The sequence below is a fragment of the Heliangelus exortis genome, chromosome 13, assembly GCF_036169615.1.
Source record: "Heliangelus exortis chromosome 13, bHelExo1.hap1, whole genome shotgun sequence".
Classification (NCBI taxonomy): Eukaryota; Metazoa; Chordata; class Aves; order Apodiformes; family Trochilidae; genus Heliangelus; species Heliangelus exortis.
The window spans coordinates 8,561,342-8,581,934 of NC_092434.1; the positions used below are offsets into that span (position 1 = coordinate 8,561,342).

A 20,593-nucleotide genomic window follows, 5' to 3' on the forward strand; every position below is an offset into this window, starting at 1 on the left:
TCTTTGTGGTGGCTGGAGGGCTTCCCAGCCCTTGAAAAGCTCATTTTTTTAGCTATTTATTTATTTATTCATATTTTCTACCTTGGGGTTTCACATTTTTATTCTGACTAATTTTTTGGTCTCAGGTCTCATCGGATTGTTCCTGTCCAAGGCATTTTGAGTTGATTTTGGACAGTTAAGTCTTGAGGGAGATTTTCATCAAATATTTTACTTTTATTCAGATAGGACATCTGTTGCTTTACCCTTCATCGGATCCTTTTAAAACTGTACAATAAAGCTGGTTACTTTTGATTGATGAGACTTACTTGTACAATTCCCTATGCTGCTTATTTTTCATGATCCCAGTTCTCTCCATAGTACAGTGATTTCCATTTCTTCTCTCCCATTCATTTATTATGCTATTTCTCTGTGGATAATAATTACTTTTACAGAATAATTAGTGTCTGGATTGCTCTTGCCACTTCACTGATGATTGTTTTTCTCTAAATAGTGCTGCTCTAATGCTCTGACTCCTTAAATGATCAGTTTAGTCATTGCCCCAGTATTTTCATAGTCCACAAACTTGCTGGTCCAGGATTAATGTGTATTGTTTCTCTGGCTTTCACTACAGTAATTATTCACTACAGTAATTATTTTTATTATTTTTATAAATCTTTGCTTTCTCTAGCTGCTTAAGTTTCCTTGTGTTTCTTGTTGAGAATGCTTTAAACAATAATAGCAACTTATATCAGTCCATTGATTTGCAACCTCTACTAGCATACACCTTGAACTGGATGCTTAAGTTGGTGGTTTAGAAAGTGTTCTTCTTTTTCCTCTCCTCTTTTTCATTTGGGGGTATTGAGAAACAAACCCAGGACTAAGTAAATGTGCTTGACAGTGCCACAGCAGAGTTTTTTGGTATCTCCATGTGGCTTCAAACCACAGTATGAAAAAGTTGTCTTGCTTATGCATGTCTCATTCCTGTGGCATGGCAGGGAATGTTGTTAATACCCACCAGGCATTTCTTATTTTATACTTTGTTTAATGTGTTAGCAGGAGCATCGAGTTCGGTTGTATAAACTGATAACATTTTGAAATACCAGAAAATCCAAGTTTTCTTTTGCTCAGGTGTGCCATGTGATTTTCCTCCAATGACTGAACTGCAGCTGATAGGAAGGTAAAACTGCCTCAAAGGAAATGCCTGTGGGGATTTCCCAGCAGTGCTCTGACCAAGCTCTGCCTTTTGCCTTCTGCTGTGCAGCTGCCTGGTGGGATTGCAGAGCTCTGCTTCTTGCCTGCCTGGATTTGAGAAGGCTCTTCAGTGAAAAACTCCCATGTGTAATAACCTACAGTCATGCCTCTACTCTTGTACTTCTAAAATTCCACATTTTCAGCTCTGCTCTTGGTTGTAAGTGTTTTATTTAGTTTTTTTTTTAGGACCCTTTGACCTGTGCTGCATTGGTACACTCAGGAAGGACTCTTTCTCTCAAGTGTGTTGTCTCTGTTGAGAGAGGAAAGAACAAACCCAGCTGTTTGTTAAAATAAGATAACAAAAAGTATAATCAATAATGCTTTTTAAATGCTAAATGTGAGTGAAAGCCAGACAGATTGTGTTTTAGTTGCTGTGTACCCCTTTGCCTGTAAACTTGCTGAGCTCTGGGTGTCAAAATATGTGGCCTTGATGCTAGCCCTGGGGAATACCAGAAACATCTTTCTCTTTCAGGGGCAACATGGCATGGTAGATCAGGCGCTGTTGGGATGGATAGGTTCTGCCTTTTCTTTGTGCCCAATGAGCTGTTGTGGCAAGTTCCATCATGGTTTAGTTTTCTTTACAAGTAGATGAGATGAGAACAGTATCATTGCTTTCTTGAAGCTGTTCAGGTAATCTTAATGATGCTGTAAACATCATGCTATTACTGAATAATATTGGAGCTGTGGGACATGCTGCACACATTCCAGAGTTTGCTGTAGTGCTTTTATATGTGGGACATAAAATATTGCTCGTTTTCCTCCTAATGTAGGTATTTTTCCAAAGTAAAAGTGGAACCAAATCAGCTACTGGCAGATTCAGTATGTAACTTTCTCAGTAAAGAAGCATGACCTGAGACCAGTGCTGGAGTGTAACACTCTTGTTATGTAGTGACCTAGAAATTATATAACCTCTCTTAACCATTGTCATTATTTTTGTGCTCTTTTTATGAGAAAAGAACTTTCTAATGAGTATTTGTCAGCAGTCTTATGCTGACAAGAAGTCTTTTAGGAATTTCAGTATATAAACATTTCCTGTGTTGCCGTTTTTTTCTGTACTAGTTAAGAGCCCTTCTCTCCAAGGGAGAATTTTATTTGCAGAGAGAAATAAAGCAAAGGTTACCAATTGCAAATTTCTGTGATTTTTGAGGGTTTTGGGTAGCGCATGATAGTGTCTCTTAAATGTCTAATTGAAGCACTGCTTCTTAAGTTTGAATTTATAGAAAGCCTAGAGAACTTTCTGTCTTCTGGGAAAGCTTGTGGTGGGAATAGCTCAGCAGGAGCAGTGAGGCTACTGTGTATACTCTAGTATACATTAAGTAGGTAGTTCAGAGCTTGGCTTTTATTAGGGAGAACTGTGGGAATCTCTTCAATACTTTATTACTGATTTCTTAACACCTGACTGTGTTGCTCAGTTATTCTGCTTCCACATAATCTGTAGGGCTGGGAGGTGCAGTGTCACATACCCAGTGTCCCATGTGCAGCATTGTGCATACAGACTCAGGCCCTCTGCTAGATGTGGCTTTATTTACAGCTCTCCTTACCTCTTCCAATCAAGTCATCTTTGAGTCTTCATTTTCAGTTCAATTTCTTTTAATTCTGTTTTTTCTCAAAATCTGTGTTACTCTGGACTGTCTCAAAAGGAGCAACTGGATGCAGTTACTTTTTATGTGTATGCAGTTACTTATGTCTTTCAAAATACAAAACAAATCTAGAGAATGCTGTCTGTGTTATCAGTAAGTCCATTAGTACTTTTTGTTTGAAATCTAACTTGATGCCTTGTAATATTCTAATTTGAGATAGTGAAATTGCTTTGGATATATAGGTGGTTGTATTTTTTTTTTTTTTTTTTGGACAAAGTCAGGAACATCAGCTGGTATCTTGTAAAGCCTCCTGTGTTGTTGTCCTAGCAGTTTTTGACACCTTATTTGGTTAGTGCTTTGCCATCTGTTAACTTGATGTTGTAATGAAGAGGGAGTTTATTGGTGAATCTCCGACAGCAGTAGAAGTTGCTTTTGTATCCCTTTTCCTCCTTCAGCTCTGCATGCTTTGCTGATGTATTTCTATTCATCTGCTTTAAGTTTTGCAAAGTTTCTTAGTCTTTGCTAAGTGCACTTCTGCACTTCTTAGTGCAGTCTCACTGAAACTTTTACTCTGCTTTAAGATCATTTTTGCAAGGCCTGAGAAATGAGTTTTTGACTGTGTAGAACTTCAGTGGCTGAAAACTGTGGGTGTCCAATTTAGTCCTTGCACATGTGTTTTCCCTCATGTAAGTGAAGAACAAGTCAATGTAACTCCAGCACTGACGTGCTGGCAGTGACTGTGTGCATGCTGCAGTGCCCCATGCAGGCACAGTGTGCATCCTAATGCAGGCATTTACTTTCCTTAGTAGAAACGATTTGGTCAAGACACAATGAATTTGCCATAAAGTGGTGGTTTATATCTGTTACTCTGAATGTGAAAGTGTAGTGAAATGAGGCAACCAGGTGGCACTAATTGCCAGGTAGTGGGCATGACCTTGTGTTAAGCCCACCTGTGCCTGATTAGGGCGGGCCCCTACTGCTCATGAGCAGGATTAGGGGGCCAATAAAGCTCACACCTGAGGAAGCCAGGGGGAGGCCACTTTCGGAGCAGTAGCACCAATTCAGTCTGGTCAGCCCTGAGAGCATTGGACTCAGAGCACTATTCGTGAGTTTCTCCTGGAGGACCTGGTTGGACCTTGGAGTACCTAAAAGAGGTTCGTCTTTCTACATCCGCAGTAGGGGCCCGCCCTAATCAGGCACAGGTGGGCTTAACACAAGGTCATGCCCATTACCTGGCACTTAGTGCCACCTGGTTGCCTCATTTCACTACATGAAACTTAGGATGGAACAGAGGAAGCAATGCTGTTACATCCCCATAAAGCAGAAGGCTTTGCAAGTGAAGTTTGCAAGTTTTATCTTTTCTGTCTCACCATATCACGAGCCTTCCTCTTTTGATTTTATGATATAAACTTGGACAATTTTTCTTGCATTTTAGGCAATAATACTTGTAGAACCTTTTAAGAGGGTACTGTACCCTGAACATTATTGTGTAAAAATGACTTTGTCATTAATAGTGTCTTTGATATTTCCCTATTCTGTTATTGTTCCAGCTAGGTTAATTCTTACTTTTGATTACTGCTTTTAAGAACATCCCTTTCTTGTTACCTGTCAGGAGCTGTGGATCTGAAAGCATGGCTGGGGTTATAGGGAAAGGATATTGAGTCTTTGTAGAGCTGAAGTGTGTTTTTCTCTGTAGTTTTTTGCTGATTTATGTTGCCAGCTAATCTAAAAATTGTTGCACATTCTTCCCTCCCCTCCAAAAGCCTGTAAATATTAGGCCATTGCTTCTGTTAACATCTGCTTTCGAAAGTTTGGGGTTTTTTGATAGATAAGGAGAGACATGATTCAGTAATATCTGGGATCACATATTTCACTTGGATAATCCTTCTAATTAATATATGACTTGCTGTGGGGTTTTTTGTGTGTAGTCTCTGCAGTGATTAATCAGAATTTTGAAACTGGCAGCCCATAGCAGCATTACAAAAGAGAAAGCTGAACCTAAGAATTGTAGCCAATTAACTAATTCCACCTGTCTGATAGTCATTTGCAGAGGGAAGTACTCCTCATCTCTGTGAGTTGGAAATGATCATAACTCAATGTAACTGATTTTGGTGATGCCAGTGAGCATTCTGTGGAAGGTAATGGTTTCCTGTGACAGTGAGGGTCAGTGTTTTGCATTTAAATTGGATAAAAATGAATAATGAACCCTGTATCTGATAAGGAACTCTGCACTGGTAGTTTTTTACAGTAAATACAATGTTGGTGTGCAATATTATTTCGTACATCCCTCCCCAAACTGGGAAAAAAATGAAGAGACTGGAGAGAATATGGAAAGGTCTCAATGAAGGTCATCTTTGCTCCTCTTTCCTCCTGGGCTTTTGTTATGCCTTTCATACTGCTTTTCTGTATGTGACAGCACAGAATTTTTCAGCCCTAGCATAGACTTCCATGTGGACTTTTTCCTTCCATTGGTACAGTTCTGCAGTGGGGTGAATCTCTGCACAAGTATTCCCAGTGGAAGAAGTGACTTTATCACTAAAGCATCACTGCTTCTGTGGGAAAGGTAGGGGATGGTGGTCTGTGGGAAGTGTATGTGAACCATCTGGTCAGAGGTGCTAAATGGCTGAAAGAAAGAAGTGAGGCAGAGCCTTGAGTGTTTCAGAGAGGAGCTAAGGAATCTGGCTCTCTACCTTGCACCTGAAGTCTTGCTGATTTCTGAGCGAGGTAGCAAGGACAAGACAAGCAAGGAGGTGCACATCTGGGAAATGTGGCAGCTTGTCGTTAGGTGTGATGGAGTTGAAAGTAGCTGGAAGATGACCTAGTTTGATAACAGTGAGAGGACAGAGCACTGTGGGAAACTGCTGTTTTCTTTTTCTCATAGTAGAGAAAAAATCCTCAGCCTTGAAGGAATGATGAACTACTTTTGTTCCTCAAAAGAGTGATAGTGTACATAAGAGGTGTTGGAGGGATTACAGCTGGAAGGCAATCAATAATGAATTAATATTAGCCATAATCAAAGAATTAAATTAGCAGCAGTGTCCTGAAGACCACAAAATTAAAGGAGGCAACTAACAAAAAACACAGCAAAAAACCCCAACCAACCAACAAACAAACAAAAAAGAATTTGAAAAACAGCTTTTGAAAAGACAGAAGTTTTCTTAGTGATATGTTGGAAAAATTAGATTTACTGGCATGAAGTGAAGTGAATAAAGCCTAGCACATTTGTGGGCATACTTTAAAGAAATACTTATTTCACAAAAAACGGTTACTTTTATTCAAACAATGCAGCTAATTGTGAGTGGTGCTTTGGAGGTATTGCTGTGAAGAGCATATATTACCATAAACTACCATTGGCCATAAATGAGCTGGTTTTACTATTGGGATTCTTCTGATACCAGATGAGTTGGTTGAAATTGTAAAACAGAATAAAAATTGAAACTGCTAAATCTATTCATGATGTTTCTGGAATATTAAAGTTCTTCAGTGTGTGAGGAATAAAGGAGTGGAAAAAGAGATGCCTATAGGAGAAACTGAATATGCAGAAGTTGGAGGTAAGGGAACTATAAAATCAGGGTATAGAAAGATAAGAGGCTGTAGTTATTTTTTAATCGTATGGGAAATTATTCAGGGAGAGAAGATAAATGGTAACTGCTTTGAAATCTCCAGCAGTGGTGGGAAGAATCTACAGAAAGAGCACTGCAAAAGGGAACATAAGATATTTTTGTGTAACTTTTGAGTAGTACTTTCACAGATAAATAAATGAAAAAAACCCAACAACCATGATTTACTTCTTGAGAACACCATAAATGTTTTCATGTTCTGTTCATGTTTTGGCCAAGTACTGTTTGGAGCATACAGGAATGTAAAATGAAAAATGAGTGCACAAGGTGGAAAAAATTAGGTAAATCAGTGCTCTAGCCACCTGGTACTGCAGGCAGCTACAGCAAATGCCTTTGTTATGGAGCACCTCTGAAAGATGCTGAGCTGTTTGACTCACCACTTCTGCTGTTCCTCACTCTTGGGGTTATAAATGTGCTTTGATCTCCAGCCTGATTTATTCTTTCCCAAATTGTTCTTGTGTTCCTGTGTGTGCATAGCTCCAGCTTTCCTACAGTCTCTTGGGAAGCAGGAGATCAGCACAGGATCTTTCTCTGGTTCTTCCAACTGTGTTTTTTTCTCTTGTTTTCTTTACTTCATGGAAGGATGTGAGCTGGGTGGTTTTTTTTCTTTTTTACTTTTGAGACTACATTTTCAGAATTACACTGGTGCTACTCAGTTTCAGAGGGATAGAGATTGTAATCAGAGACTCAGATCTCATGAATAACTGGCTGCTACTGTTCAGGCATGAGCAGTGGTACAGCCACTGCTATGGGGTTGGTGGGGGAGCCCTGGACCACAGATCCATAACAGCATCTGCCCCAGCTGACTGCAAGCAAATCTTTCACAGGACTCCCACGTTCTTGCATTTAGAAAAAAAAAGTCTCTGGTTGGGTACTGTGAGAAAACAGCAGAAATTATTTAGTTTTGGACATGGACATATAAAGTTGAACACCCTGGTGTGTTAAAGGAGTGGATCTCTGGTGTACTGAGGAATAGAGGTACCAGAGACCTTGTCTTAGAAGCCCTGAGCCAGCTTGTGCTCACTTCAGAGGGGTTATTGGGGTAGAAAAGGAATATTTTGTTCATTCTTTGAGTATAACAAAAACACAAACTGGTTCTTTGCTATTTCTGTGTCTTTCCAATGTCTGATAAGTTGGAAAGTCCTATACAAACAGCATGGCAAAAATCCTTAGAACTGTGTTGTGTAGAGTGAGTGAATGGGGAAAAAAATACCTTTAATTCATGAGAAGACAATGAAATTTAAGTATTAAGCATGGACTGGAATAAAGCATTCTGATTTTTGTAACTGTGGCAACTTTTCTGTGCAATTCCCTATTTTGAGAAATGGAGTTAAGGATAAGATTATTAAAAAATTCCTCATATCTGGTTCTGTTGTTGTGATGGTAGAGGACATTATTTCTTTTTCTGTGGCCTTAATAAATATAACAATAAAGCCAAACACAATTTTTTCTTTTGTTGTTTTCCAAAGGATTCATCCCCCTGAATTCTTCAAGAAGAAATACGCTGTGGATGAGGTCCACTATGTGACTGAGGTGAGTTCTCTGTGTTTCTGAGTATTTTTCTATGAATACAAAATCAATATGTGACAATGATTTTGCTTAATTTTAGTCATCTGCTTATTGCATGTCTCCTAACTTGATAGGACTCTTTCAACCCCCAGTTACTGCAGAGTGTCCTTCATTCTTACAAAGCTCTTGTAACTTTTTTTCTATTAAAAAAAAAAAAAAAGGAAAAAAGGGATGCTGTTTTTAACTGAAGAGTTAAGATCGTAATCCAGCGACAGTCTCATAGATGTGTTCTGTGCATCATGAGACCTGTCAGTCTGTGTCTTTATCCAATAGAAACATGTTGCTAAATACATTTTTTCACTGTCTTCCAGATTTGAGAAGGCAGCTTTCGGGGAGGTTGCATGTCCTATCTGTCTTGAGATCCTACATTTATTTTATGCCTTCAAAGAGCTGTGAGGAAAGATTGCCTGCTTTACTCTCCTAGCTTGTGTTGAATCATTCTAATATTTGGATAAGCAAATATATTCATATTTTTAAATGCAAGTGTGACTTGCTTAGTTAGGTTTCTCATTTCACTTCTGAGCAGATGTTTGCATACTTATGCACCTGCCTAGTTATCATTTCTGATAGGGTAAGGGCAGGATTCCTGCCCTGCCAAGCTCTGTTGGTGATACATGTTGAGACCAGCTGGAAGAGGAGGACTCTGATACTTCTGTCCCTACAGAGTGCTAACTCTGACTCACTAGACCAAAAATTTTGCTATCATCAGCTACAAGAATGTTTCATTTCATTTTCATTAAGAATTCAGCTATGAAGTGAATTTTAATCCTATATTTCAGTAGCTGGAAGTGGAGGAAGCTGTGGAGAGATTGTTTTTTTTGAAGTGTCTAAGTTGGACTTGGAAAGAGTGCAGGTGCTTCAATACTCATCTGTCAGACATTGAAAATTACAAGTGGGAAATACATGGTTTGTTTTGGGTCACTTTCCATCAGCTAATGCCTTTATTGCAGTTCTATTCTCTGCTTCTTACTGCTTAAAAAACTTACTGATATGAAAAAGAGCTCTTCATGTGGACCATGAAAGTGTCCCAAGATTCAGGCTGTTTTCCACCCAGGCTACATGGATGAAAGAGAGAAGCAGTTGAAATTTGCAACTAAACTGTTCAGCTTTCAAAGGTCCTGTTTGTAACTTCTGTTGGATTTGTCAAGGATTTGTTTTATACCATCTGATTTACAAGATAGTTTTTATGACAACAAATGACCACCCTGTGAGAATGTGTAATCCTGATATTTCATGGGGAGAGAAAAGAAATAATTAATGTGGAACTGATATTTTTATATCTCACTGCCGTGTGCTTTATTTTGTTAATATTAGTAGCATGAGAAAGTGGTTTAAAGTTGTTAGACCTGTGCTCCATGGAATTACATTGTTTGTTCTTTTCCAAGGAATGTGTGATTCAGTGCCACCTTCCTGCATCTGCTCTGAAGGCCCAGTTCTCTACAAGCCCAATGATTCTGTTCGCATTTTGGAAATGTTTGAAAGATACTGAAAGATCCTAATTAAGTATTAGTCAGTAAAAGGTGGCCTACTGACAATAACAGTTAACATTAATTTCTAAGTATTTACCACCTTGTAACACAATAATATAAACGCACATGTGGCTTCTATACAGCAGTGTGTTGAGGATACAAAGTGTTCCGTTGTTCCCGATCTCTGTGTGACATTACAGCTTTTTGGGTAATATTTAAGGTTAATAGTAGACTTAAGATCATAGTTGTTATTTATGATGTGTTTAAAGGACATCCACTTAAGCACTGTGTTTCTATCTAAATATTTTGTAATCTTCTGAGTTGTTGCCAGTATCAGGTAATACTACAATATCTGAAAGATATCAGCAGAGTATTTTTTTTCCCTACTGCTCTCTTTGTGTACAGCAAATTTGATAAAATTGATATCACTGTGATTATAAGGAAGAAAAAAAGAAAAATAATAGCAATCTAAAACTTCTTTTTAGATATGCAGTGTCTTGGCTTCGAAGAAACCTGATGTTCTTCTTACTTTGGTGAGTTATTTTATTCCAAAGAGTAACTACCCACTTTCTTTGATAGATCAGTTTTTTTGGTATTTCTTTGTACTGCCATTCCTTATCTTTCCCTCCTCATTTTTACCATATTTGAACCTACCTGTGTATAGTCATTTAGTCTTCTGGCTCCTCCATGATCTCAAGATTTGTAACCTTTGTCCTTCCAGTCTGTATTCTCTCTGCCAAAAGCTATACATGGTTTCTAGTAAAACATGACAAGCCTTCCTAATGTCCATCGTGATATCTGTCTTCCTGCCAATGTACAATGACTCCAGACTCCATTTTTCTCTTCTTCTGCTCTGGTCTTGTCATGAGCATGTCTGAGCCTTTCTTTGGGGATCCCACAAAGATTCAGGGAATTCTTTTTCTGTGTTGATTGGATTGGTAGGAAAAACTTCTGGAAGGAGTGTTATCACATACCTGACAAGTATTTTGAATGGTGCTTGCTTATTTGTCTGGAAGAAGGTTGAATGGATGTAAAGCTTTTGAGTTTCTTCTTCTTATCAGCTGTCTCACAGCTTCTCCCCTTGACAAATGTTTTGTTAAAACCTCTCACTATTAAGAGTGTCTGATTTCTTGTCTCCAATATGTATAAAAAATGATTTGCTGACTTGGAGCTTTCTCTTACAGCAAACGCACTGGCAGTTCCTGATTTTTTTTTTCCCAAGACAGTTGCCAGACAGAAGTCTTACAAGACATCCCTCCTTAAGCATAGGCATCTGTGGCATGAGATCTTTTTCCTTTTATTCATTGAGAACAGAGGCCTAAAGTAGCTTTCAATCTTTCTTGCACTTGTATACACATAAACACAAATATCCCCCTTGCCTGCCTATAAAAGATGCCCCTATTTTTTTTTTTCATGTTCAAGAGAAATGAGTGGGGAAGGGGATATGTCATCATTCTTCCTGTTCATTCTGCAGATCGAGTTGTTGATGAGTTGTTACTCCTTTGAGCATCTCATTATAATAGAGATTTTTCACCTAATTCCTGGCTGAGAGGATGAGGCTGTGTTGCTTTTACATTCCTCACAGTGCCATGAAGAAGTCTACAGAAAAGGAAAAACACTTCTCTTTCTGCTGGCTGAATGAAAACGTGGTCCTCTCCTCATGTGGTCTCAGATCCAAAACTGTAACACTGCTCTGCAGGGTTTCTCGGGCACATGTCAAAGTGTTCATCTGCTGTGTAGCAGCCAAAATACTCTTGCTTATGCTGCTTGCTTGAATGAAAAGCTGTAGGGGATCAGCATGCAAATTTAAATAGTAAATTGCCAAGGCAGCGTATAATAATTTATTTTTAAATGAGATTACTTCAGAAGAAACCTTGCCCATTTTTAATTCCTTTGCCCTTTATTATTAAATAAGTCTCCTAGCTCCCTCTTAAGACACAAGGGAATCAGAAACCAAAGCTTGTCATTTCCTATGCAGCACATCCTAACCTGAGTTCTGCAGTGTTCTCTTATGGAAGAAATAATTTATATTGGTCTACATTTTACTTAACAGTCTGGGGTTTTTTATGTATAGTGATTCAAGTAAACTTATGTATAAATTTTCCTAAAGACATGCTGCAATCAGGTTCTGCCCACAATTTGAATTCTGAATACTTGTGTTTGGCTCAGAATCATGGTTCTTTCACTCTTTTCCCTCCCAGCGTGGTGTTAATACTGATAGTGGAAATGTCTCCAAAGAAGCTTCATTTGAAGGAATCAGCCAGTAAGTGACAAGGCTCTTTTATACACTGATTGTTGCATGATTATATTGAATTCATTTTATATTTCACATTAAGTAATTTTTTTTTTCCACAATGCCTGGATGCTGAACGGCAGATCAAGTGTATTGATATTTCTTTGGAAAGAAAGTCTCTGACATGTTTCTAATGACTTGAAATGCAATGATGTGGTTTGGGGTTTTTTTTTGTTTTGTTTATTTGTTTTTAATCTCCTTTGCATCTAAAAGGTCACCTACTTTTTTTTTCTGTCTTTGTTTTAAGTATCTAAAACTAAATAGACATATCCCATTACCTCCGTTTCCACTTTTGAAATGGGAATATTTGTTTTTCAGATTTCAGAAAACTGCATCTTTAACAGCAGCTTCTTTCTCTTAGTGACTTCCTTGTATAGTACTAAGGTAGATCTTAAGGATTCACAATCTTCTGAAAAGATGCCACATGACATGTAAAATAAAAGATCAACTTTCTACTTAGATTTGATCTTTAGGAGTCCCTTCATATGCTGTCTGTTTATGAAGTTTGGCTAATAGTGGGGTGAAAATGTCCTCTTGTGTGCAGTGGTTTGGAGAGACAGTAAATAAAAATACATCACAACCTGGTCTGGCATGTGAGGATGATGGCCTTCATTTTGAATGAAATACAGCTGTTTTGCTATGATATCCTAAAATGAGGTCATTTTCCATTTTAGCTGAAGTGTATGGCAAAAAAGAAACAAAAACTCCCATTAAAAAAACTGATAAAATAAACACTCACACTGAGATGTTGAGTAAATGGCCTTTTTTTTTTTTTTTTCAATCCTTGACTTGCAGTCATCCCACTGAATTTTTCTCCATCCACCTCTGTTGACATCGTATTAATTATGCAGTGATGATCATAATGCACAGAATTTACTTTAAGTCTGGGCAGTCAGTTCTGTAGTCTAAGAGCGTGCTTTATGCTGGGGTGAATTTTTTCTCTGTGTTGTGTGAACTGAAACCTGCAATCTGATTCCATAATTACTTTCTTTTCCCCTTTGCAACCTAAATAAAAACTTACAGATTCTGTCAGGGATATTCCAAAGTGGCAAACATTTAGACATCCTTTGCTGCTCAGTGAGTTAAATATAAACTAATTAAATTTAACACTGGCCCAGCAATTAAACCAAATGACAGATGGTCTCTATTAATCCCCCTCCCCTGCCAGATAAAGGAAGGAGAGAGAATAAGGGAGAAAGACTTATGGCTTAGAAACTAAACTACACAGCTTTAATGAAACAGTAATGATATAAAGGAAAAATTACTAAATATATACAAGTATACAGGAAAATTAATACCATGTTCCTCCCTCCCTTTTCCTCAATAACTCTCACATCATCACCAAGGCTGCAGAGCAGCTCTGGGAAAGTCCAGGCTGGATTCCTGGAGTCAACAGCAGTTGGGAAGTGGAGGCAGGAACACACAGATTCAGGCTGGCACGGATCAGGACCACAGGCAGAGGAACCATGGAATCCTCCCAGGATGCTGAAGCAAACAGGAACAGGCAACGAAGGGGAAGCAGGAAGGAGTTTGACCCTCGTGATCCCTCCAATTTATTCTGAGTATGATGTGTATGGGATGGAATACTCTGGTCAATTTGGCCATCTATCTTATCCGTTCCTCCCCAAAGGAGGGCTGCAGGTGTAAGCTCCTTCTCTCCTTCTGGAGGGCAGAATGTTCCTCAGAACTGAGCTGTGTCCTTGGCTCTGCACACCAGTCTCTAGCATTAACTATAAACATCCAGCATTATCAGTCCCAGAAGCAGACACTGACTGAGAAACTTGCTGTTAATTTCAGCAAGTGCAGCTACTTACAAGAGACTTAGCTGAAAGCAAAAGTACAAGACAGAAAATTACCTTTATCCTGGCCCAAACCAGGACATCTGGAATGTAAGAAGACCTTTTAAATTACTATTTGGTGTCCTTTCTGCTGTTACTTACAGCACTATGGTGGTCTGTTGCTTTGACCAAGTAGGTACTCAGTTATCTTGTGCTCTCCAGAGACAGGTGGACTCAAAAATCTGTGTGGAGTGATACCTCCAGTTTTATTTGAGACGGCTCTGCATAAAATATAAACAGTTATTAACTCCAGCATTAATTGGTTATGGGAATGATGTACAAAGGTCTTTTTGAAGACCTGTTTTTCCCCCCTGAATTTCACTAAACACTAGAGTTTAATTAGTAACACATTCTATTACTAGTCAACATTAAGGTAGGAAGCCACTCCATTTAGCACTTGATTTGAGATATTAATAGCATGTCTCCTGCAACACTTAAAGGGATTAATGATATTTTATTGCTGGCTTCCCAGTTTGTGGTAAACATACTGTCACTGTGCTCTGAGAGGAATGCTGCTTTATTCTTTTGGGGAAATTTCATCAGTTTAGCAGGTAATTCTCTTTTGAGACCTGGGATATGGTCACTCCTAGACACGTAGTTGTTACTTGTGCTGCATTTGACAGGTCTGGTTGGTGGCTTCCCCTCCTGTGCTCATGGTACAGAAGAGCATTGTTGGGTGTGCTGAAGATCTACTCCCCTCCTCTGACAAGGAGTGTGTCCTCAAACCACTTCTCACTTCAACCTTCCCTTGGTCTCCCTGACTCCCGCTTCTGTCTTCTCTGGGGCTGTCCCGTCTCTCGTGAGGGTGTGTTTGCTCTGTGTGCCAGCAGTAGGCGTGTGGAGAGGCAGGGCTGCTCACTGGGGTTGCAGAGGAGGAGAAGAGCTCCTTTTAAACCCTGTTCTCCTCATATTTTTGTAACTGTGTATAAATCAGACCATTTTATATTTATTTTCGACACAGACCTAAACCATTTCTGCACTCCTGCTTTCCTCCTTGTGCACCACTCCTGTATGAAATGTTTCCTTTCTAGAAATGTATGTATTTCTTATAGATTGATTTCTACCAAGAGTCTGTACAAGTACTGTGTTGCTTCAAACCAGCATCCCTCCCATCTGCCTGTGACTGTCCTTGTTGGCTGTCTCCTTTGTTCTCTGCTGGGCTGGGCTCTGCCCTAGCTATGATGCTGTATTTTATTCCTGGGTTCTTATTTGTTTCCATTTTCTGGCTACCTGGCCAAGATGTATTTGCTTGCTAGGGTCCTTTTGTGTTCTTTCTACTCCCATTTGTCTTTTTTCTCATGTACTGGCTGTGCCCACTGTGCCCTGCTGTGTTTTTTTGTTGTTTCGGTTTGGTTTTTTAGGCTTTTTTTTTTGTTTCCTTGTTTGTTTTTTTGGTGGATAATTAAAGAAATATTGTACCATTTCTTGGAAAAGCTGAATCTTGCTCTCTTTGCAGACTGCTCATCTGCTCCTGTTAGAAACTGCCTTTTTCTTGCCCTAAAGCTGTTGCTTCATTGACTTACTTTTTGAACCATTTGAACTTTTCCTGGAACATGATTACCTAAACCGTTTGATTAATTTTTCCACTGTAATAAATAGTTATTTGGGACAAAATGATTACTGTGGTCAGGGGTTATTTCTATGGTCAGCCTGAAGATCACTTGAAAGTTATTTTTGTCGTGCTAGCAATGATCAAGCTTGATTTTATGCTGATAGTTGAGCCCGTAAGAGTGAATTATATCATGGCTTCTGTTAGTTTACATGTAGCTCTCACAGAGCCAAGCCTATTGTGCTGAAGAAATCTTGTATCTTCCTGCAGTCTGTAAAAATGGGGAATGGTGGTGCTTGGGAAGTTGCCCTGCTTGCTGGGTTGTTTTGTGGTGCAGTGGAGGGGACTTAGGACACCTGGACCATTTACTGATGTTGTGCCTGGTAACTCCCCTTGGGTCTTTGTTTATGAATCCTACAGAATGTACTTGCTCTCGTTGCTTCAGATAGCTTAAGCTTTTAAGTGTAGAAGGCAGACTACCAAACTAGTTCTAATTCACTTTTGCTAGAAATATTAATTTCTGTTTGCTAATAAAGGCTAATTTTGTGGTTTGGTTTGGTTTTTTGTTTGGTTGGTTTTTTTCCTAATTCATGAACCCATTTTTCAGAGAGCAAAGTGTAATTTTTTAGTAATTTTTTATGTCTAATCATGTGGTGGTTATGTAGCACTTGGAAAAATGTTTTTGAGATGCTGTGGCTCACCATGTGAAAAATGGATTTTGAACCTGTATGGATAAATTGTAATGTGCCATATATTTCAAAACACTGTTGAATAAATCTTCGCTCCCTGCATTGGGGGCGTTTTTCCTCGTCAATTTATGTTAATGATGGACAATTTAAGCACTAGTATGTAATGTTGAAAGTTTTTCAGTGAATTCTTTTGCCTCAGAACTGCACTTGAGTAGCAAAGTCAAGCATTAGGGAAAGACTCTCTGTGTTGAAGACAAGTAGAAAGTTCTGACGTCTCTTATTAATCTGTTTAGATTTTTATCACCGCATACACAAAAAGTGTGACAAAAAAAAGGGTCTCATTATACAGAAGGTGTAAATTTCTAGCTTAAAATAATAATAATAAAATTGTCTATCATGTAAAAAGACAACCGAGTATGAAATCAATTTGGACATGCATTTCTTAGATCCGGGATCTAAGAAATAATATTATAATGGGAGCATTAACACCTTAGAGTTTGAAACTGTAGCTAAATATTCATTTGTTTTCTTCCTCAAGACCACTTATCATCTAAGTCATTTGCAAATTGCAGGAAAATGTAGAATTTGATTGCCCTGTACAATCCCCTTAACATTAGGGCAGTCTGTCAGGAAAACAACTTTGCTGGATGAACAAGGTAGTGTTATTTCATGTAGGACTGGTGCACAAATTGTGTGAATTAAACACTATTTGTGTTCTCCTGTTGGTAATGACAAGGTCTTCTCCTTGAGCTTGTAATTTAATCAGTAACTTTTAGGATGTAGTTTGTTTACCTGCCTTATAACTAAAGTGAAGCATAATTTGAGTCATTAGCTTTAGATGTCTAGCAGTGATAAATGGGTGGCCTTGTGGCCACTCACACAGGACCCTCACTTGTCACAAGCTGAGCAGAGTTGAGACAGTTCAGTCTTCAATCATTGGCTTCTTTGGAAAAGTTACACGCAGTAGATCAGATCATTCTCCAAATATGAACTGATGCTGTGTCCCAGAGGTCTAAGATCTTGTTTCATACTCGACACTACATCACAAAATCTGTCTTCAGGTGAGAGAGAAAATTGCCGTTCAGCTGATAACCTCCTGTCTCTTCTACACTCCCTCAGAACCCTCTTGTTTCAATCCTGCTGCCTTGCTGTGTGTTTATTAGCTTCCTCAATTGACAGCAAATAGAGTTTTAAGGAGCTGCCACATAGTAAGTGGTCCCAGCCAGTAAGTAAAGATTGCATTTATGGCAACATAAAGGTGGTTCAAGAAGAACCCCTGAGGGCCGGGAAAGGTAAAATCCAGGGGCTGCAACAGAGATGGTTCATCTCCTGGCTGAAATTGCTTTTCCAAGAGAGCATTATTTGAGCTATTACAAGCTTATGCCAGTGTACAATTTTTTTCCTTTTTTTTTTTTCTTTTTATGCTTAGATGAGAATCAGTTGTGAGGTTCATGGTTTTTGGTTCATTTGCTTTGCTTTTGGTTTCATCCATTTATGCTGGTGGTTAAGTGAACATGTGATGCTCTTGAGAGAAGAGATGTGAATTTTCAGGTCTTAAGTCAGCTGCTTTCTGTACCTTCCCTTCCGTGCCCTTTATATTCTTTGGGTGCTTCATAATAACAATAGTTTATACTTGTCTTGTATAGAGCTGGGGTTGGAGCTTGCTGCAGTGCTGCAGTGTCTCCTTACACTTGCCTTCATTGATCTGTGTTCTGTCTGACATACTGATGACAACCATTGCAAGTCCTCGTGTCTATTGTTGCAGCTGCAGCTTAATTTTTCTGTGTCCTGGTTTTCTTTGGTGGTATCCAGCCCAAAAGGGAGCTCAGGCTTTTGGGTTTGTTTGGGTTTTTTTTGGAATTTTTATAGGTATGTTTTACTATATCATTTATGTATTTTATTTTGTATAAATCTGTATTTAATGTCTCTTGCATTTCATAGTCATTTCTGCATTTGTATACATAGGTAATAGTTGTTGGGATGGTAGTGATTAAATTGAAAAAGTGCCCATTTTCTCTGGTTTTACGAGACTTGTTTCCAACTGATCAAATTTATTCTATAATGATGCATTGTTCTAAGACTTGTGGCTTTTTGTATTGTGCTGTTTTTCTAGAGGTTTCTAATTAATACCCATAGTACTGAATACCACAGAGCTCATCCTTGTTGTTGTTTTCTGCCTTGGAGTAGGAACACAAAGCTATTAACCTTCACCTTGTTAGGATTTTATAATTTTATGAGCTTATGTTTTTGAAAAATAGAAACAGGGTTTTTTTTCTGCTATCTGAGGATGCAGGAAGACCCTGGCACAATTAGAAGTGATTTCTAAATCATTTTGTAAATTGGATTTGTGCTTTAGTTGGTCCCTTCTGAGATATAAAGAATGGTTAATAACCTGGAATATATTTAATTTTTCCTTCAAAAATGTGGGAAAATTAATTGTTGTCTTATAACATTCTTCTGAAGATTTGAGAATTTTAATTCTCTTAAATACTCTAACTGAAGAGCCAGCAGTCCTGAGTCAGACAGAAATATCTTTGATGCAGAATGCTCCTTAGGCATTTAAATTGTATGCAAAAAAATCCTTGAACAATGCTTGAAAGTCCATTTGTGTTCCACTTAATTACTCAACTTCTTACTCTATTGGCCACTGTAATGTTATTATTTAGAGAGCCTCAAAATAGTTCCAAGAATGCGTGAATTGCTAAAGTAGAAAATAAACAGAAAAATAGTTGAGCGTTTGAGGCCAAGGTGAGGTGGAAGCTTTTCCTTTGCCTCCTCTGTAGCTTGGAAAAGGCAGAGAGGTTGTTTTCCTTTTCACAGTCCTCTGAGCAAGCTTGTTTATCACATGCAAGTTCTGTGCACGTAAAAATGGGAAGGCATAATATAAAGGATGACATTTGCAATTCACTGTTTAATTTAATTGAAGGGATTTTGAGGAGCAAAGTTAAAATCACAGAACAATGAGGAAGCAACCCTCTGGAGGTCAGTCTGGCCCAAGTCAGTCATACCAGTGAATTGATAGCATTTTATCTTTGTCAAAACAAGTTTAATAAACATATCTTGAACACACCATTACTCTGGTTTCTGCAGTCTTAAAATTAGCTATCTGGTTTAGTCTCATATATTTCAAGATTATATGCATGCACAGTGAAGGTGAGTGTGTACATTTGCCTCACTGGGATCTGTGCTGAATTCCAATACAATATTTGGTTTTCTAAGTTTTCAAATCCCCAGAGAAGAAACAGTTAGAAAAAAAGAAGTAAATATGTAGTTTCTGCTGCTGGTTTTAATATTTGTAATTTTTGTTTGTTTGTTTTATTTAGATTTAATGTGAACAATAAAATCCTTCATCCTGAAATTGCAGAATGGTGAGTACCATAAAACCTTTTTCTCTGAGTATTGCTGAACATGCTTATGGTCTGTACCATAGCTTTGGAGAGATTCCCTTAGCATATGCCTCTTACTTTATGAGTTTTCAGTTTTAAGATGATACCATGTTATGGGGTGGAAATAGTGCATAAAAATAAAAACAGGGCTTTGTAACATTTCTTAAGAATTTTGTTTGGATTTACAGTTTTATAGAAAGTGTTAGGAGTTAAGTCACATTTGTGGAATTGTGAATTTGTATGAATATGAAAAGAACTGAGGATAATTCATATTCTAGCAATGAAAACCAAAGGTAGATGAAAACTGTGTTTGAACAGGTAATATTTAATAAGGTGTTATTACTTCTCTGGGCTTTATTTTAACAGCATTAATTTTATTGAATTATTACTTATGTAACTTTACTTTGTAATTCCAGGGGAATTCTACATTAGCCTATCTAGAATAGACAAAAACAGAGTGTGACTAAGTGTACTAGTAGCTTGCAAAGCCACTACATTTTACCAGTTTTGCTCTTTAGATAAGCTGTGCTAACTTTGTCTTCAGGATTGCTTATAAATAGGGCTTTCTAGTTTTCCATTTAGGAAATTAACTGAAGAAACAATTTAGTGGATTTTTGGTAATGGATTAGATTTTTATCTAAGCTTTTTGACTGTATTAATCTAGAAAAGAGGAAGCAAATCCTTAGTTAAGAGATAAGCTCAAAATCTTAAAATACAAGGTGTATACTCTGAGTGCCACTGTTGTAGGCTACTCTATTATATACTACTACATATTATTCTTTTTAATGTTTATTATATATGCTGGGAACAGTCTTCCACCATTCTCTACATCTAATTGCCAACTTGAAAACTGTGGAGATGTATTTTGAACTTGAATGTGATTTTGGAACATGTAGCATTTTTAATAGGTCACATTTCTGTTGTTACAGCCATTTTTCATTGTGTGGCAAGAAAGTTGTAAAAGAGAAGTGGAAAGCTTTGCTTAGTCATTGTTGCATCACTGAGTCATGGATGGACTTGGAGATGTGTAGTTGTGGGGACTCATTGCTTGCAAATCCTGCTGATGAGTGCAGGGAGGAAATGTGAGTGCTTTGCAAGAGAGAAAGCACGGGGTACCATTTTAAAAAAATATTTTGCCTGTTTTGTCTTTCTTCCAAAGCAATGAATTATCTTATAAAATTGATTTCTGAATTTATGAGTTGATGCAGCCCTTGTGGTGTGAAGTCCTGAGGAATGTAGACAGAACTCAAACTTAGAAATAAATCTGTAGGGATGTGCTTTTGAAGTGCACAAATTAGACACAGTTAGGTAAAGAAGGAGCTCAGCAAAACTTGGGATATTTTTAGAAGTATCATTAATGCTTAAGTAGT

The 20,593-nt window shown here is 38.1% G+C and overlaps 1 protein-coding gene and 1 long non-coding RNA gene across 4 annotated transcripts in view; both read left to right on the forward strand.

Moving 5' to 3' along the window:
• The window catches only part of LOC139802023 (uncharacterized), a 316,071-nt gene that overhangs the window by 42,107 nt on the left and 253,371 nt on the right, over window positions 1–20,593 (forward strand). The gene's annotated exons all lie outside the window — the stretch shown is intronic.
• The window catches only part of PEPD (peptidase D), a 126,741-nt gene that overhangs the window by 9,896 nt on the left and 96,252 nt on the right, over window positions 1–20,593 (forward strand). For all 3 annotated transcript variants that reach the window (XM_071756739.1, XM_071756740.1, XM_071756741.1), the window contains 4 exons: window positions 7,900–7,963; window positions 9,954–10,001; window positions 11,670–11,731; window positions 19,161–19,205. In XM_071756739.1, coding sequence (XP_071612840.1) covers window positions 7,900–7,963; window positions 9,954–10,001; window positions 11,670–11,731; window positions 19,161–19,205 — 219 coding nt within the window. The remainder of the gene's footprint in view (window positions 1–7,899; window positions 7,964–9,953; window positions 10,002–11,669; window positions 11,732–19,160; window positions 19,206–20,593) is intronic.